The sequence below is a fragment of the Sorex fumeus genome, unplaced genomic scaffold, assembly GCF_029834395.1.
Source record: "Sorex fumeus unplaced genomic scaffold, SorFum_2.1 ptg000037l, whole genome shotgun sequence".
Taxonomy (NCBI): Eukaryota; Metazoa; Chordata; class Mammalia; order Eulipotyphla; family Soricidae; genus Sorex; species Sorex fumeus.
This window is the reverse complement of record NW_026606094.1, coordinates 9,889,782-9,905,667: the sequence shown is the minus strand read 5'-3', so window position 1 is coordinate 9,905,667 and position 15,886 is coordinate 9,889,782. Positions and strand designations below refer to the sequence as shown.

Here is a 15,886-nt window from a genome sequence, read left to right as displayed (position 1 = left end):
TGAGAGTATCCTGCCCACAGGGCAAAGCCTGGCAAGTTACCCATGATGTATTCGATATGCTAAAAACAGTAAAAAGTCTCACAAGGGAGATGTTACTGGCGCCTGCTTGTGCAAATTGATGAACAATGAGAGGATAGTGTCACAGTGCTACAATATAATCTAAGAAGATTCATTAATGCACTTTTGTGATCTGCTTTTGCTCAATCTGTGGTTACTTTGATACTCATTTACGGTCCTAGATGTGTCCAGTTCTATTTTACTGCTCAGAACTATTGTAATATATGGTTTATTCATTTGTTAGGGCTGGAGCGATAGCACAGCGGGTAGGGCGTTCGCCTTACAAGCGGCCAACATGGCCGACCCGAGTTCGATTCCTCCGCCCCTCTCGGAGAGCCCGGCAAGCTACCGAGAGTATTCGATATGCCAGACACAGTAACAACAAAGTCTCCAATGGAGACGTTACTGGGCCCTCTCGAGCAAATCGACGATCAACGGGAGGGCCTTTACCTTTTTTACCTTTATTCATTTGTTGACATCTGTTTCTTGTTTCGGCTAATAATACAATGCTTATATGAAGATCACGTGAAAGAATGGATGTGTGCACTCATTTCTCATGGAGAAATAACTAAGAGTAGAATGGACTGTCCAACATAGGTGTTTGAATTTCTAAAAAATATGAACACTGTTTTACAAAGTGGATTGTATCATTTTACATTCCAATCAACAATCTAGGGGTCGATTCATGTCAAAACTTGATAATTAAAAAAAAATAGCAGACACAGTAATGTACATCACTTATCACTTAATCACTTAATCCCCGTTATTCATGGATTTATTCGAGCGGGTGCCAGTAACGTCTCCATTCATCCCGGTTGCGTGCTAGCGTAGCCCAATGGTATCTGTTCGTTTTAGGAACATGTAGAGCCTTAAACCGATCATTTAGGGTCTTGACGAAGAAGTCTGACCATCTTATAGGTGGGCGTCCACGTGATCTTTTGATGTCTCGTGGAATCCAATCAGTAATGGCTCTAGTCCAGCGGTTGTCTGTAAACCTCATTACATGTTCAGCCCATCTGATTTTTGATGTCTTGGCAAATGAGACAGCGTCTCTGATTCTTGAGCGTTGACGAAGATCAGAACTCCGGATTCTATCTCTCATTTGAGTGAATCGTGATATTCCAAGCATAGTTCTTTCGATTCCTCTTTGAGAGACCCGAATAGTGTTCTCATCCTGTTTTCGTAGGGTCCAGGTCTCTGAGGCATATGTTAATGCAGGAAGAATAGTGGAATCAAAGAGATGTGCTCGTAGTTGGAGGTTCTTTGTCCTTTTAGTTATTTCTTCAATGCTCTTGAAGGCATTCCAAGCCGCTCTCTTCCTCCTGCGTAACTCAGGTGCCAGGTCATTCATCATGTTGATTTCTCGACCTAAGTATATATAACTGTTGCATTCGGAGATGGTGGTTCCGTTGAGAGTGAATGGAGCATCAGGAACAAGGCTGTTTCTCATAAACATTGTCTTCGTAAGATTCAGCTGTAGTCCGACCTTTCCACACTCACGGTCAAAGTCCGCAAGCATTTGTGCCGCTTGGCTGATGTTTGGTGTTATTAGAACGATGTCATCAGCAAAGCGGAGGTGGTGTAGTTGCCGACCATCTATCTTCACTCCCATGTTTTCCCATTCTAGTCGTCGCATGATGTTCTCGAGGGTGGCACTGAAGAGTTTTGGTGAAATGGTATCACCCTGCCGAACCCCTCTCTTGATATGGATGATTACTTCTTTGTAGAATGGTGAGATCTTGGTAGTGAATCCGCAATAGAGCTCACGAAGGATCCTGATGTATTGAGTTTGTACGCCCTGATTGGCTAGGGCTTCTATAACCGCTTCCGTCTCAACAGAATCAAAGGCCTTCTTTAAATCAATGAACGTTAGACAGAGCGGCATCTTGAACTCCCGAGATACCTCAATGAGCTTGGTTATTGTGTGGATATGGTCAATGGTACTGAATCCTTTTCGGAATCCAGCTTGTTCACATGGTTGTCCTTCATCTAGTGTTCTGCTAATCCTATTCAGGATGACTCGAGTGAATAGTTTGTAGATGACAGACAATAGGCAGATTGGGCGATAGTTGCCAATGTCGTGGATGTCTCCTTTCTTGTATAGTAGTACAGTCTTGCTGGTTTTCCATTGGGATGGAACCTTGCATTCAGACAGGTAGCGTGTGAAGAGTCGAGCTAATGTATTGATGAGTACTGATGGTAAGTTCTTCAGGTGTTCAGGTCTGATCTTGTCTGGGCCAGGTGCTTTTTGTTTCTTTACCGACGAGATGGCATGTTGGATTTCGGAAGGGAGAACATTGGGAACGACATATCCATCATGTGGTATGTGGTATGTGGGCAAGTGGATGTGGCTATTAAAGAGATCTGAGTAGAAGTCATGAATAATCTTCTCCATTGCCCTTCTGGAAGATGTGATAGATCCATCATGATGTCGGAGGGCAGTCATCTTGGTTTTGTAGTTGGTGAAGGACAGGCGGGCATTACGAATGTTTTTCCCAGCTTCTGCTGCATCTACCAGTACTGCTGCTCTCCTGTTTTTGAGGTCATCCTTGATGGCTTTTCTGCACTGTTTTGCCAGTTCGGACGTTTGCTTGTGGTTGCCTGAGGCACGTGCCACGCCACGTTGGCGAATAAGTTCAAGAGTGTTCGAAGAAAGACGTTTTTTTGTGGTTATCTCTCTCTTGGCATTCCTTGCACAATCATGGAGGTGCTGAATCATTCGATCGTATTCCTCATCAATGTTGTCAATGACGGCATCTTCCCATGTTGCTGCAACAGAGCCAAAGAGTTCCCAGTTGGTGGTTGTTCTGGGAGTCTTCTTCTTAAACCTTGCATTCTTTTCTCCTCGTTCTGTGAGGTAGAATTTTGCATGAAGAAGACGGTGGTCTGATCCTGTTTGGAATTTTGGGACAACAGCAACATCGGTTAGGCAAAACCGCCGATTGAATATGATGTGGTCTATTTCATTGTGGAACCGTCCATCGGGAGACTCCCATGTCCAACGTTTAGATTCAGTCTTTTGGAATTGTGAGTTACCATGGAAGGTTTTGGTTGACATGATGAACTCAGACAGTCTGTCACCTTGTTCGTTCCATTCCAGGCCATGGGTTCCGATGTGGAGTTCATCGACTGATCTTCTTGGTCCTATCTTGGCATTAAAATCACCGACAATGATCTTGTAGAAGGTGTGATCTTCTTTATAGAATTTCTCCAGCTCCATGTAGGATTTCTCAGTTTCTTTTTCACCATAACTGGATGTTGGTGCGTAGACAACAAAGATAGAAAGTGCCGGTAGTGAGCCACATTTATTCAAGTGTAATCGTCCGATTCGGGTTGTTAGGCATTCAAATGAATCAATGCTTGTGACTAAGTTTGTGTTGACAAGGATACCAACACCACCGACGCCTCTTTTATCACATGTTCCAAGGAACAGTTCTTCTCCAGTGTCGAAAACAGCATGATGGGATTGATGTCTTCTCGTTTCGGTCAGACCAATGATGTTGTACTTGATCTTTCGTGCTTGTACCATAAGGTCTTCAATGGATGCAGCAGATGCCAGCGTACGAGCTGGCATGTACATAGCAATGCTTTAATGCTTTAATTTAATGCTTTAATCAGCTTTGGTCTGCATTTCTGAAAGAGTATTGATGTTGAGAGCAATCTTTGATATATCATTTCATTGGAAAATTGTCATTAATGAATCATTTGTTGGAGGGGACAGAGAGATAGCAAGGAGGATAGCAAGATACTTGCCTTGCCTGTGGTCAACCCTGGTTCAATACTTTGAACTTAACTGCATGGCTCCTGATCATTACTTGGAGTGAGCCCTGACACAGGGTCAGGAGAAGCCCCCAAATGAAGAAAACAACCCTCCCCACAAATAGTAGCACTGTAGCACTGTCCTGTTGTTCATCGATTTGCTCAAGTGGGCACTGTTGACATCTCCATTGTGAGACTTGTTGTTACTGTTCATACTGGCATATCAAACACGGCACAGGGAGCTTGCCAGGCTCTGCTGCATGGGCAGGATACTCTTGATAGCTTGCCAGGCTCTCTGAGAGGGGCAGAAAAATCGAACCCAGGTCGGCCTCATGTAAGGCAAATGCCCTCCCTGCTGTGCTATCGCTCCAGCCCCAAAATAGTCACTGTCACTGTCCTCCAGTTCATCAATTTGCTCGAGCGGGCACTAGTAACATCTCCATTGTGAGACTTGTTACTGTGTTTGGCATATCGAATACTTCATGGGTAGCTTGCCAGCTTTGCTGTGTGGGCAAGATACTCTCAGTAGCTTGCCTGGTTCTCTGAGACAGGCAGAAGAATCAAACTAGGGTCAACCACGTGCAAGGCAAATGCCCTACCAATTGTGCTATTGATCCAGCCCCCCCCAAATAGTACCATTTAAAAATCATAGAACCTAATGAATTTTTAAATTATATATTAGGAAACTGAGGCCCATCACCTATATATACAACATTAAAATGTTTAACTTTTCAAACTCTTAATGTATGGGAGGCCATACATTAAACTTGTGTTTTTACGAGTTTATGGAAAATTTTTGTAAATAACATGCCTGTAACTTGAAAGGCATGCTGTCAGTCACCAAGCACTGACATAGCAGCATTTCATAGACTCGAATGATATCAGTGATAGAAAGATTGTACTGATGTATATTTTCAATCATTAGGTTTTGATTAACCAAATTAGAATCTGGAGAAGAGACATACTATAGAGATATCATCTTTCACACTGCAAATGTTTTATCGTCCCAATAGTTTTGTTTATTTTTATTTTATTTAATTTTTGGGTTTGGGGCCACAGCCAATGACACACAGGCCTTACTCCCAGATCTGTGATCATTTATCAGCTTTGGTAGTGCTTGGGTGACCATATATGGTGCCCGGGATTTGGAGGTGGCTACACGCAAGGTGAGTGGTTAGGTCTCTGTACTATCTTTCCAGCCTCTCACCAATCATTTTTGAATAAGGAACTGAGGCACCATGATCCTTATTCTCAGAATGGATATAAAAAAGGCAAGAACTTAAGCAATGTATGATGTATTGTCAAGCACAATTCATAAATGCTGAAATTCTTTTTCTTTTCCAATCTTTGCAGAAAAATCAATCCAGAAAGTATCCCGTATGAAGCCAGGGCTTGAGTCTCCTTGCCTAGTACTAGAGGGAGGACGTATCATGGGAACTAGGGGGAAGAAACGATAGAAATAGAAGGCAAGCAAGAGGAACCCAGAACTGGATATAGTAGCTGGGAGGGTGCCACTTTAAAGTGTGGTGAAAAAATTGGCAAACTGAGAAGCAGAGTGAGAAGTCAGGATGGTATTTTGGAAGCGAAGGAGGAAAAGCTACTGAAAGTTCTTTAGTAGTGGCAGAAAGACAGAAGGATGTAGAGGATATCAGAGGGCTAAGGAAAGAGAAGAAATGAATGTTTTCAAATGAAATATATACCTGAAATGGCTTATCTGGTTTTCTAAAAGGGAAGAGAGTCTCTCTTTGATCTCTTCAAATCTCTCTTTTTCTTCCACTGAAACAGTACCAATTCCATCAGGTCTGGAAAAAAAATTAAAATTAGTAGTTTATATTTGTGAACATTCACTTTATATAAGCACATATATCTTCCTGAAAATGCAAATAATAAAGAAAATGCATACTGGTTTACAATACTCATATTACTTGTGTCTACAGTAGAAACTGACTGTAGATATTTGCAGTCATTTGTTTCATATTCTGACCTGAAATGAATAGAATTGAATAATTCCCTTCTTGTTGGCCTTCAAGGTAAAGAATTACAATAAATATTTCCCAGATATACAGAAAACAATGACTAGTCCTTGAGAATGGCAATGAAAAGTGTTTTGTTGTGGCACCAAACATTTGACCAATTATATGATTATATCCTGAATGAAAATATTATCAAAAATCTATTGAATGCAAGCTAAAGTGTTTTTTATTTTGCTTATTTTTGAAATAAAAGTACTACAAAATTGGAGGTTTAACAGACAAAAATTTTGGCATATAGTGCCTTACTATTTATTTCTCTTAAATACATGGACATGTATATGAAAATCTTTGAGTAAAAAATACATACACAGAGAAGATTACTCATGTTTTTTTCCCAAGATCTTTATTTTTAATCAAATATCCCTACAGAATCAAAGTGAGTTTTCATTAAGATATTTAAACAGTACCTTTAAGACTGAGCAAAGATCTCCTTTTGCTAAAATTAGGTAGGATTGAAAGCAACATCTAGTAGTACTTAGAATTTATTACATATAAATTTATATATCTTGCTATTTAACAATCATCTAAAATTTTGGACACACAAATTTTAGTCATTTGTTTGAAATACAAAGATAAAAAATATACTGATATTCAATCCAAAATCTATATTTAGTAAAAATAAATAATTTTGCATTTGCTAATTAAATCAATCCTTTTCCAACTGTTATTTTTCCCATACTTTATGGTTTAATCCCCAAAGACTTTGTAATTTACTAATTTTTAATGTTTGCTGTACAAAATAAGTAGAAGCAAAAACTAGAAAAAGCAAAGAAAAACAAATGGTTTAAATAATTTTCCAATAAGATTTTTACTTGATGCTCCCAGTTTTTTAATATATACACAAATATATGTGTATGAGTATCATTGTTTATTATAAAACTAATCAATCTGTATTAAAGTAACTAATTTAAAAGTTATACTTGACTCATAGTGACATAAACAGTTTTAAACTCATATCAAACATCACTTAAATTTGTCGATTTTTAAATTGACCAAGTAGACTTGATTTCAATTTCAGAAACTCAAATGCTGTTAGAATTTATGGATTGAAAATATTCCTCCCAATTGTATTTACTTCCTAAGTAGAAAAATCTTTTTTTAATTTTACAGGTAACACAAATATCAATTATACTTATTTGACTGGAATACATTTTGTACAATAACTAATGATATACTGAAATTTAGAAAGCTTTTAGAAAGGGAAACAAAAATCCAATATAAATAGATTTTACATATCTCCTCAAAACTAATTCACACTGAGCAAATTATTAAATGTTAAAAATGTTTTTGATCGTAATATTTAAAATATATTTCTACCTGGCAATGTGGCTTATAACAGTTTCCACGTTATTGGTTTACACTTGTAATGCTACTTCACCACCAAAGCGTCAGTTACCCACCATCGATGTACCAAGATCCCTTGCATTCTTCCTCCCCTTGTCCCATAGAGACTGTTCTGCTGCCACTATCACAGAACTTGTATCTCTTGGGAATGTCTTATCACTCACGCTTTTCTTTGTATTCCATGCACGACTGTATTCCATGAGATGTTTCAGTGATTCTTTTTCCTTTTGAATTCGTTTGCACAATACTCTCCAGCTTTACCCAGGTTGCAATGAATTGCATAATTTCGGACTACAGCTGAGTCTCATGAAGACAATGTTTATGAGAAACAGTTTTGTTCCTGTCGTTGCATTCACTCTGAATGGAACGAACATCTCCAAATGCAACAGTTATGTGTACCTAGGTCGAGAAGTCAATATGACGAATGACCTGGCACCTGAGTTGTGCAAGAAGAAGACAGCAGCATGGAACACCTTCAAGAGCATCAAAGAAATAGCTAAGAAGATGAAGAACCTCCGGCTCTGGGGACATCTCTTCAATTCCACTGTTCTCCTGCATTAACATATGCCTCAGAGACTTGACCCTACGTAAACAGGATGAGAATGCTATTCGGGTCTCCCAAAGAGGAATCGAAAGAGCTATGCTTGGAGTATCAAGCTTCACTCAAATGAGAGAAAGAATCCAGAGTTCTGACCTCTATCGATGGTCAAGAATCATGGATGCTGATTCGTTTGCCAAGCCATCGAAAATCAGATGGGATGGACAAGTAATGAAATTTGGAGATGACCACTAGACTAGGGCCGTTACTGACTTGATTCCACAGGATGTCAAAAGATCGAGTGGGCGCCCACCTACGAGATGGTCAGACTTCTTCATCAAGACCATGAATGATCAGTTTGAGGCTCTTCATGTTCCTAGAACGAACAGACGCCATTGGGCTGCACTAGCACGCAACAGGAACAAATGGAGACATTACTGGTGCCTGTTTGAGCAAATTGATGAGTAACGGGATGTCAAGTGATCAAGTGATCATCCAGTGAATAGTATTTTATTATTTATATCACTATTTCATTATCTATTCATATATTGTTGGGCACCTTGTATGTTTCCAGACCTTGACTATTATGAATAATGTGATGAACATGGGTGTGCAATTATCCTTATGGATTAGTCTTTAGTGATTTGGGCCTAGATGCCCACAAAAGGAATTGCTGTGTCATAGGGAAGTACTACTGCTTAATTTCTGAGGGTTCTACATCACTCTCCATGAGGGGTGGACCAGACAGGAGTATCATTAACAGTAAAAGAGGATCATTTTTTTTTTAACTGCATCTCTGCCATCATTCTTTTTTTGGTGAGGGAATGCCTAATGGAGAAATCATAGCACAAAATCCATACCTGCACCTACATAAATAATACATTTGGGAATCTGGGCATTCGGACCATAAATGGAAACATTCAATTATTCCATAAACTGTGAAAACAAAGCAAAACAAACAACAAAAACAAACAACTCATACCACAAAGTTGCAGTTGGTTATTTCACTAAATACACCCATGCAAACTTGATGAAAAAGAGCAGAGGGTTTGTCTTTCTTGTTCTGGTGATTGATATGGTCCTTTGGCTTTGCACTCTGACAGATGTCACCCGGTCGTATCTGAGTGAAATCTACTGTTTACTTCCACTGTCAAAAGAGATTGTGACCAGTGATAAAGGAAGTTGTCCTGGTGGCCTGACAGAATGAATCTAGGGGTTCAGGTGATGAAAGTGAGAAAGCTATGTCAGAAGAATGTCAGTTTTCATTTAGTCAAAGACAGTCAAGCATGAAGCATGGCTGCCATTTTTCTGCATCTATGACTAAAATAGTCACATACCTGATGGTTACATGTAATATCTAGAACTGCCCCTCAATTCACATGTCTTTCATTAATTAATTTCCTTAAATTTCTTTAGTTTTTGGTTTCTGGAACATTGGGGCTGCTCAGGGGCTACTTTCAGCTTTGTGCTTGGAGAATCTACTGGTGCAAGGGATTGAACCTGGGTCTCCTGCAGGCAAAACATGCGCTCTACCCATTGAATTATTCATCTGGCTTTTTTTTTTGTGTCCATACCAAACTGATTCTGCATATTAGGCATATGAAGTGACTTTCAATATCTAAACTATGGGGACTAAATACCAACTTTGCTATAATCATCTCAATGTATAGTTCCTTCTAAAACTATTCCTTCCTTGGGGCCGTGGCAATAATACAGTGGGTAGGGCATTTACATTGCATGTGGCTGACCCAAGTTCCATCCCTGGCATCCCATGCAGTCCCCTGAGCACCACCAGAGGTAATTCCTGGGTACAGAGCCAGGATTAACCCCTGAGCATTGCTGGTGTGACCCAAAAAGAAAACAATTATTCTTTCCAGTGATTGCAAATAGTTGCCAGGCCATCCACGTCTGCCTTGTCATGGCTATTATTAAAACCCATGCAGCAATTAGGAATTACACAGTTCTAAATATGTGCCTGCTAGTGGTCTCATGCATATAACACAACATAGGCTGCTCCCTGCTATCTGTTTGTGTCTCAGTGAGGAGGCTGCATTCCATTCCTTGGCCAAAGTCACACTGGGTTCAAAGTGCAGGGGCTTGGACTTGAACCTAACCTGCCACATTCCCAAGCCAGTGCTCTTTATTTTTTTTCTACCCATAACATATTTTCTTTCCTATATGTCTTGACAGACATTTTTATTGTTAATCTGCCACTTTAATGACTTCACTTACATTTTAGTAAAATGATTAGTGAAAAGAATGGTACTTCTTTGACAATGATAAAAGACAATGTCAAAATATGGTATTAGAATTCTAACAGAAAGACCAATTATCTGACTTGATTGCTAATTAGGGTTTAAGTATGCAATAGATAATTAAAGTGGTTTCAATGAGAAGGGTATTTTTATCTATCAAGATTTAATATTTCCATTTTATCCTTGGGCTGTAGTTATTTTATGATCTTAATAACAATAGAGTTTTATTTGAAAAAGTTTAAAACATCAAAAATTAATATAGCAGGATCTAATATCTGCCTCTTGATCACATTCTATTTTCAGAGAAACCAATGTAAATTGATCTATGTGAGTGCATACATATGTTTCAGATTAAAGCTTACACACTAAAAAAAAAAACATTTTACTAAATTCCTCCACAAAGTATAGTATTTTAATCTGTGCTATTCATCAATTTGGCAATTAGAAATTTTGAAATACACAATCCTTTATATATACTTCGTTATGATGACCAACTGCTTTTTATAAAAAGCTTAAGAAAGTTGAGAAACAAGTGTATAAAAGATAGCTCAAAACAAGAAGAATTAACAAACAAATACATTTCCTATTATTGCCAATGATTCTAGGGAGCATTTCAGATAAGAATTTTTTTGTGAGGGATAATTAGATTATAATTATAATTATAATTAAATAAGAAGAAAAGGATATAAAACTGGGTTGCAGTCAGGCATTTTGAATAAAACAGAGGGTAACAATGAGGGACTCTCTTTAAGTATTGAGATAAGAACTAAACTGATGGTTGAACAGCTAATAACTCTCACACTTTATTTTCTTTCCCCCCCCTTCAGTTGTTTTATATTTTTATTCAGAGGCTCACAAAAACAGTACAAATACATTTGGGCATATTTTAATTTCAATTTTCTGGGTAAACTGGCATAAAGAAAATTAAACTGGCATACAAAAATTTTCAAGGAACTCTATGCTGTGACATGCTCCAACAACACCAACAAAAGGGTACTCACTAAAAGTCTTTTTGTTACAATACAAATCAGGAAACTCTTGGAGCTGCACGACACTGGAATATTACAGAGTCAAAATTGTACAGCCATTTGGTTAACCTGGTTAACTTTTTTATACTGCTCTTCCACTAATTGTTTAGTTATGGGATCTCCCTATTATTCCAATCGAAGAAGCATCATTATAAATGAACATTGGTTCTATGACTCAATAAAATCTGTAACATCTTCTATGGCTATTTTTCTATCATTTTAATAAGTGAAACAGTGTCTCAGTGTTTTAGAGACTTTATAAACTCTGTAATTCTGCAAATTGCCCTGAGACCTAAGTGTATGTGGTTTGGTCAATATACTAGGAGTGACCCGTAGTGTAGAAGACCATTGTCTAATTGATTGTGGAGACAGATTTTCTTCATTTCTTAATCAGCCTCCTCCTTTCCTAACTCATCAGGGAAGTCGGTTCTGGTAGTTTGGTGGTTGTGGTAAGAGACACTTTGCAAGCAACCTGGGAGCAAATGAGAAAGTTCCTGGTGCTTTTGAGTTCTTTAAAGGCCTCTTTTCACCTGCCCTCTCCTAGGAGGCATGGATGACATCTTAGCTTCCTCTAGAGAGAGTGAGAAGGAGAGACACCTAAATGCTGGTATTTCTGATTTGTCAATTCTGTCTGCAACACAGCAGGTAAAAGTCACTTTACACTTCGAGTATTTCCCACCAATATCCATTTGTGAACAGAATAAAAAGAAGAGGAAGACACAGCATGAGGATAAGAAATTATGGGAGATGATGGAAGAAACAATAAACTCTTCTTATTTTTGTTCCTTAACATTGAATAGCTCCTATTGTTTCAAAGAAAATATCATGTGCTGGTCATACATTAAATCATTAGTGTCCTTTTAGATATCCTGAAACCTTAAATATCCAGGAGAAATAAATTCTCCCAGTTGATGTTCATTTTTGAGATATAAGAAAAAGATGTTTTATGAAAAAAAATTTTGAAAATTAAATTTCAATAACTTTTTTTGGAATATACTGTCTTTTACTACATTTCTTACTTGAAGTTCTTATTGCACTTCATTTTCTTTGGAGGTTTTAAGAAAGAGTGGGTACTTTTAAAAAGAAAGCAGTAAATGAGTTTCACAAGATATGTGATTTTGTGACTTAGTTTTTGTGTTAAGGTGGTGATGAACAGGTAACCCAATGATAGTTATTTAGGGTATTTTATAACTGGATTCTTCTGGAAACAGAAGGAATATACAAAATCATTTGTTCTCATATAAATTAGAATCAGAGCTATGTAAAATCATAAAATTTAAAAGAATAAAAGTTTGAAGAGGATTTTAAAATAAAAGAGAATTAAGATTGGGTAGAGTGTTTTCTGGTATAAATATCATCCTCTTCCCTATACCTGCTATTGTATTTTTTAAATGACATATTTTAATTAAAAGACTATAAACATGTAACAATTTGAGGTGCAGAATTCAGAAAAATGCTGATAGAAAAAAATCAAAGCTTCCATAGTGCTGCAAACAGAAATAACTGATAATATCATTTTATATCATTTCCGTCTTCTTTCTTTAAAGAAAGATAGCAAAATTATACAATCTGATTCATGATTTGATTCTCTAATCTGTAAATACTTTCTCACGTAAAACACAAATACTCTAATTTATGCTTTTAATTCAGGTGTGATGTTTTATTTATGGATACATCATAATTTATTAGTCCAACATGCCACTAGGAGATATATTGAACTTTTCAATCCACTTTTCCTAAAATAAATATGACTGGAATAACTAATTTAACACAAATTTTTAGATTTTATTTTTTTGTTAATATATTTGGGGCAGTGTGGTCTACAACCTGTTATTAGTAGGAATTCGCACATGAACTATTTCAGCACCACACCCTCCACCTAGGTGTTCTGTTTCCCTCCATGACTGTCCCCATGTTCCTCACCACTTAGTATGTCTTCTAGTGAAGACTTTACTGAAGATAAATATATATGTATATATTCTTTTATTCTTCCTTTTCCCCCTTTTATTTATTCTTCCTTGTGATAAATTGCTGATAGTATATTGTGAAAATAAACGAATCTAAAGTCTTGTTTTTTTTACTAGCCACCAAAATAATTCAGTTTTGCAAGCATTAACCTACAAGGTGACTGTATTTCAAGACATATGGAAGCAATTAAAGTTAAACAAAGACATTAGGGTGGGGTCCTATTCTGACAGGATTCTCATTTTCTTTCTTTAGAAAAGCCCAACAACCTGGGAAGACAATCCTTATCAGATTCTATTATGCAAATTGCTCTTGGACCTCCAGTCTCTAGCTAGATGAGAAAATACATTCCAATGACCTAAGTCACAAGTTCTGTGGCATTTTGTTTTGGCAGCATTAGCTGACTGAGATAAATGAGATGATCTTTTCAGGCTTTGGATACATAATGTAAAACTGCTTTTTCACCGTTAACTTCTCTATTAGTTTATAATTGTGATATTTATCATTTGTTACAATCATTTTCAATTTTTTTAAAGAAGGGCATTTAACTTCAGTAATATATTAATTTATATGATGAAAGATGATATAATCTTCCTAGTTGACAAGGGTCTTTCTACAGGCAATACATATCATTGTATTTGACTAAGAGTATTTAATTATAAACTCGTCTTACAGGATACCCCGATGTTACTTATAAAATCTGTCAACACATAGTTCAATAACACGTTTTTGCTTATATTAAAAAAGATATTACTGAGTAGCTGATTAGGTCCTCAGGATTCAATGTAGGTATGAAAGAAATAATCCTTATCCCAAGAGAGTTTATAATAGGAAGAGAAATATATGTTTAAGAAGGATAAAAGAATACAAAGTCCTGATGTATGCTGGATCATTAAAAAAGAGCTAAGTTTTGGAATGTGAGTAAGCTAAGATGTCATGGATGGGCAAAAATTGATGATGTGGAACCTGAAGCCAAGGGCTTAAAGAGAGTTCTAGGAGGATTTCCATAGAGAAATCCAAAGTAAAAGTTTATTTATTATCTGACCTAGGCTTCCAGAAGAGTATAATTGAGACTCCAAATAGCCATTTTTTACCATAAATACCTAGGCACTAAATAAATTACAACATATTATTTCATGCTCTGCTGCAATAATTAGAAAATTAAAACGTATAAGAAAATTAAAAATATATTCTAATGATTGGAAGATAAGAATGAAGCAAAAGCTGAAATTGAAATAAGGCTAAATGCAAGCACCCATCTTCCTTGGGGCCAACACTGAAAACAAGTACCATTACAGCTATTATTGACATGGGGAGGATCTGTGAGTCAGAGAGGTGCCTGCCAAATGGAATCCTTCAGTTTTCTATACAAGGATTATGGCCCCCTATATACCTTCAGGATAATCCAATGGATCACAGGTAAGGTAAAGGTAAAGGTAAAGGCCCTCCCGTTGATCGTCGATTTGCTCGAGCGGGCCCAGTAACGTCTCCATTGGAGACTTTGTTGTTACTGTGTCTGGCATATCGAATACTCTCGGTAGCTTGCCGGGCTCTCCGAGAGGGGCAGAGGAATCGAACTCGGGTCGGCCATGTTGGCCGCTTGTAAGGCGAACGCCCTACCCGCTGTGCTATCACAGGTAAAATCATATAAACAGCCTGCATCTAGGAAGCCACGAGGAAAAACAGAGAGCTGACTGACCAAAGAAAACCTATCTCTGACCACATCACTACAGAGGTATGTCATTAATAAGATTATAAAATAATTATAAAAGAGCTACAGACCATACATTGGGATGCAAAATAAGACTATAAGTACAGAAGGATTGTAAATAATCAAGTCTATTTGGGGACCATAATGGGCTAGTTATGTGCTAGGGAACATATGTGGTGCTGGGGACTGAACACAGAGTGAGCTCATGCAAGGTAAGCACGTTACCCACTGTACTATCTCTCTAGATCCTCCTTTCTAATATCACACACATGAATTGTGCTTTGGTAAAGCAGGAAATACACAGAATAAACCTACACATTACATAGAGAATACCCACTAAGATATCTCTAAGATTGAAAAATATGTTGTGTCTTTCATTTTTGTTAGCAAATACTTTAAGGAACTAAAGCTAAAAGTCCAGGTCTTCACATTTCTTACCTTGTCTAGAAATAACCACTATTGTAAAATTGGTGAGAAGATCTCCCACACAGGAGGGGTGGGTGATGGAACACTTTATGACTGAAACCTAATTATGAACAGCTTTGTAAAGATCTCTCTCACAGTGATTCAATAATAAAATCTTAAAAGAGTTCCAATGCATACTATTTTATTTTGTGTTTTGGGCCACATTTGGTGGTACTCAGGGTTTACTCCAGGCTTGTATTCTGGGGGGGATGGCAGGGGTGCCACAGTTTGAACCGGACTTGGACACAATTAATACAAGTACATCAATCCTTGTACTGCACGCATAAGCAAATTATAAATGTTTTGAATGTTTTTGACATTTTACGTGATATGGCAAAATCTCCTTCCTTCCTTCCTTCCTTCCTTCCTTCCTTCCTTCCTTCCTTCCTTCCTTCCTTCCTTCCTTCCTCCCTCCCTCCCTCCCTCCCTTACTCCCTCCTTTCTTCCCTCTATTCCCTCCCTTCCTCCTTTAGAGTCACACTTGGGTAGTGATCAGGAACTACTTCTGACTCTGTGTTTTTGCGGGGAAGCTTCCAGTACTGTCCAGGCAACCATGTAGTACCATGTGGATGGAAGCAGGGTCAGCCTCATGCAACATAAATGATTTAACCCTATCCTTCTGATCCTAACAAAAACCAAAGTTTTAAGAAGAAAACAAAACAAACACCAGAATTTAAAGAAGCAAAAAGGTGAGGCTGGAGTGATAGCACAGCGGGGAGGGTGTTTGCCTG

The 15,886-nt window shown here is 37.8% G+C and overlaps 1 protein-coding gene across 8 annotated transcripts in view; it reads right to left on the bottom strand.

The window, feature by feature from the left end:
* The window catches only part of CADPS2 (calcium dependent secretion activator 2), a 546,904-nt gene that overhangs the window by 124,729 nt on the left and 406,289 nt on the right, over window positions 1-15,886 (bottom strand). For all 8 annotated transcript variants that reach the window (XM_056118152.1, XM_056118156.1, XM_056118154.1 and 5 more), the window contains exon 14: window positions 5,517-5,618. In XM_056118152.1, coding sequence (XP_055974127.1) covers window positions 5,517-5,618 — 102 coding nt within the window. The remainder of the gene's footprint in view (window positions 1-5,516; window positions 5,619-15,886) is intronic.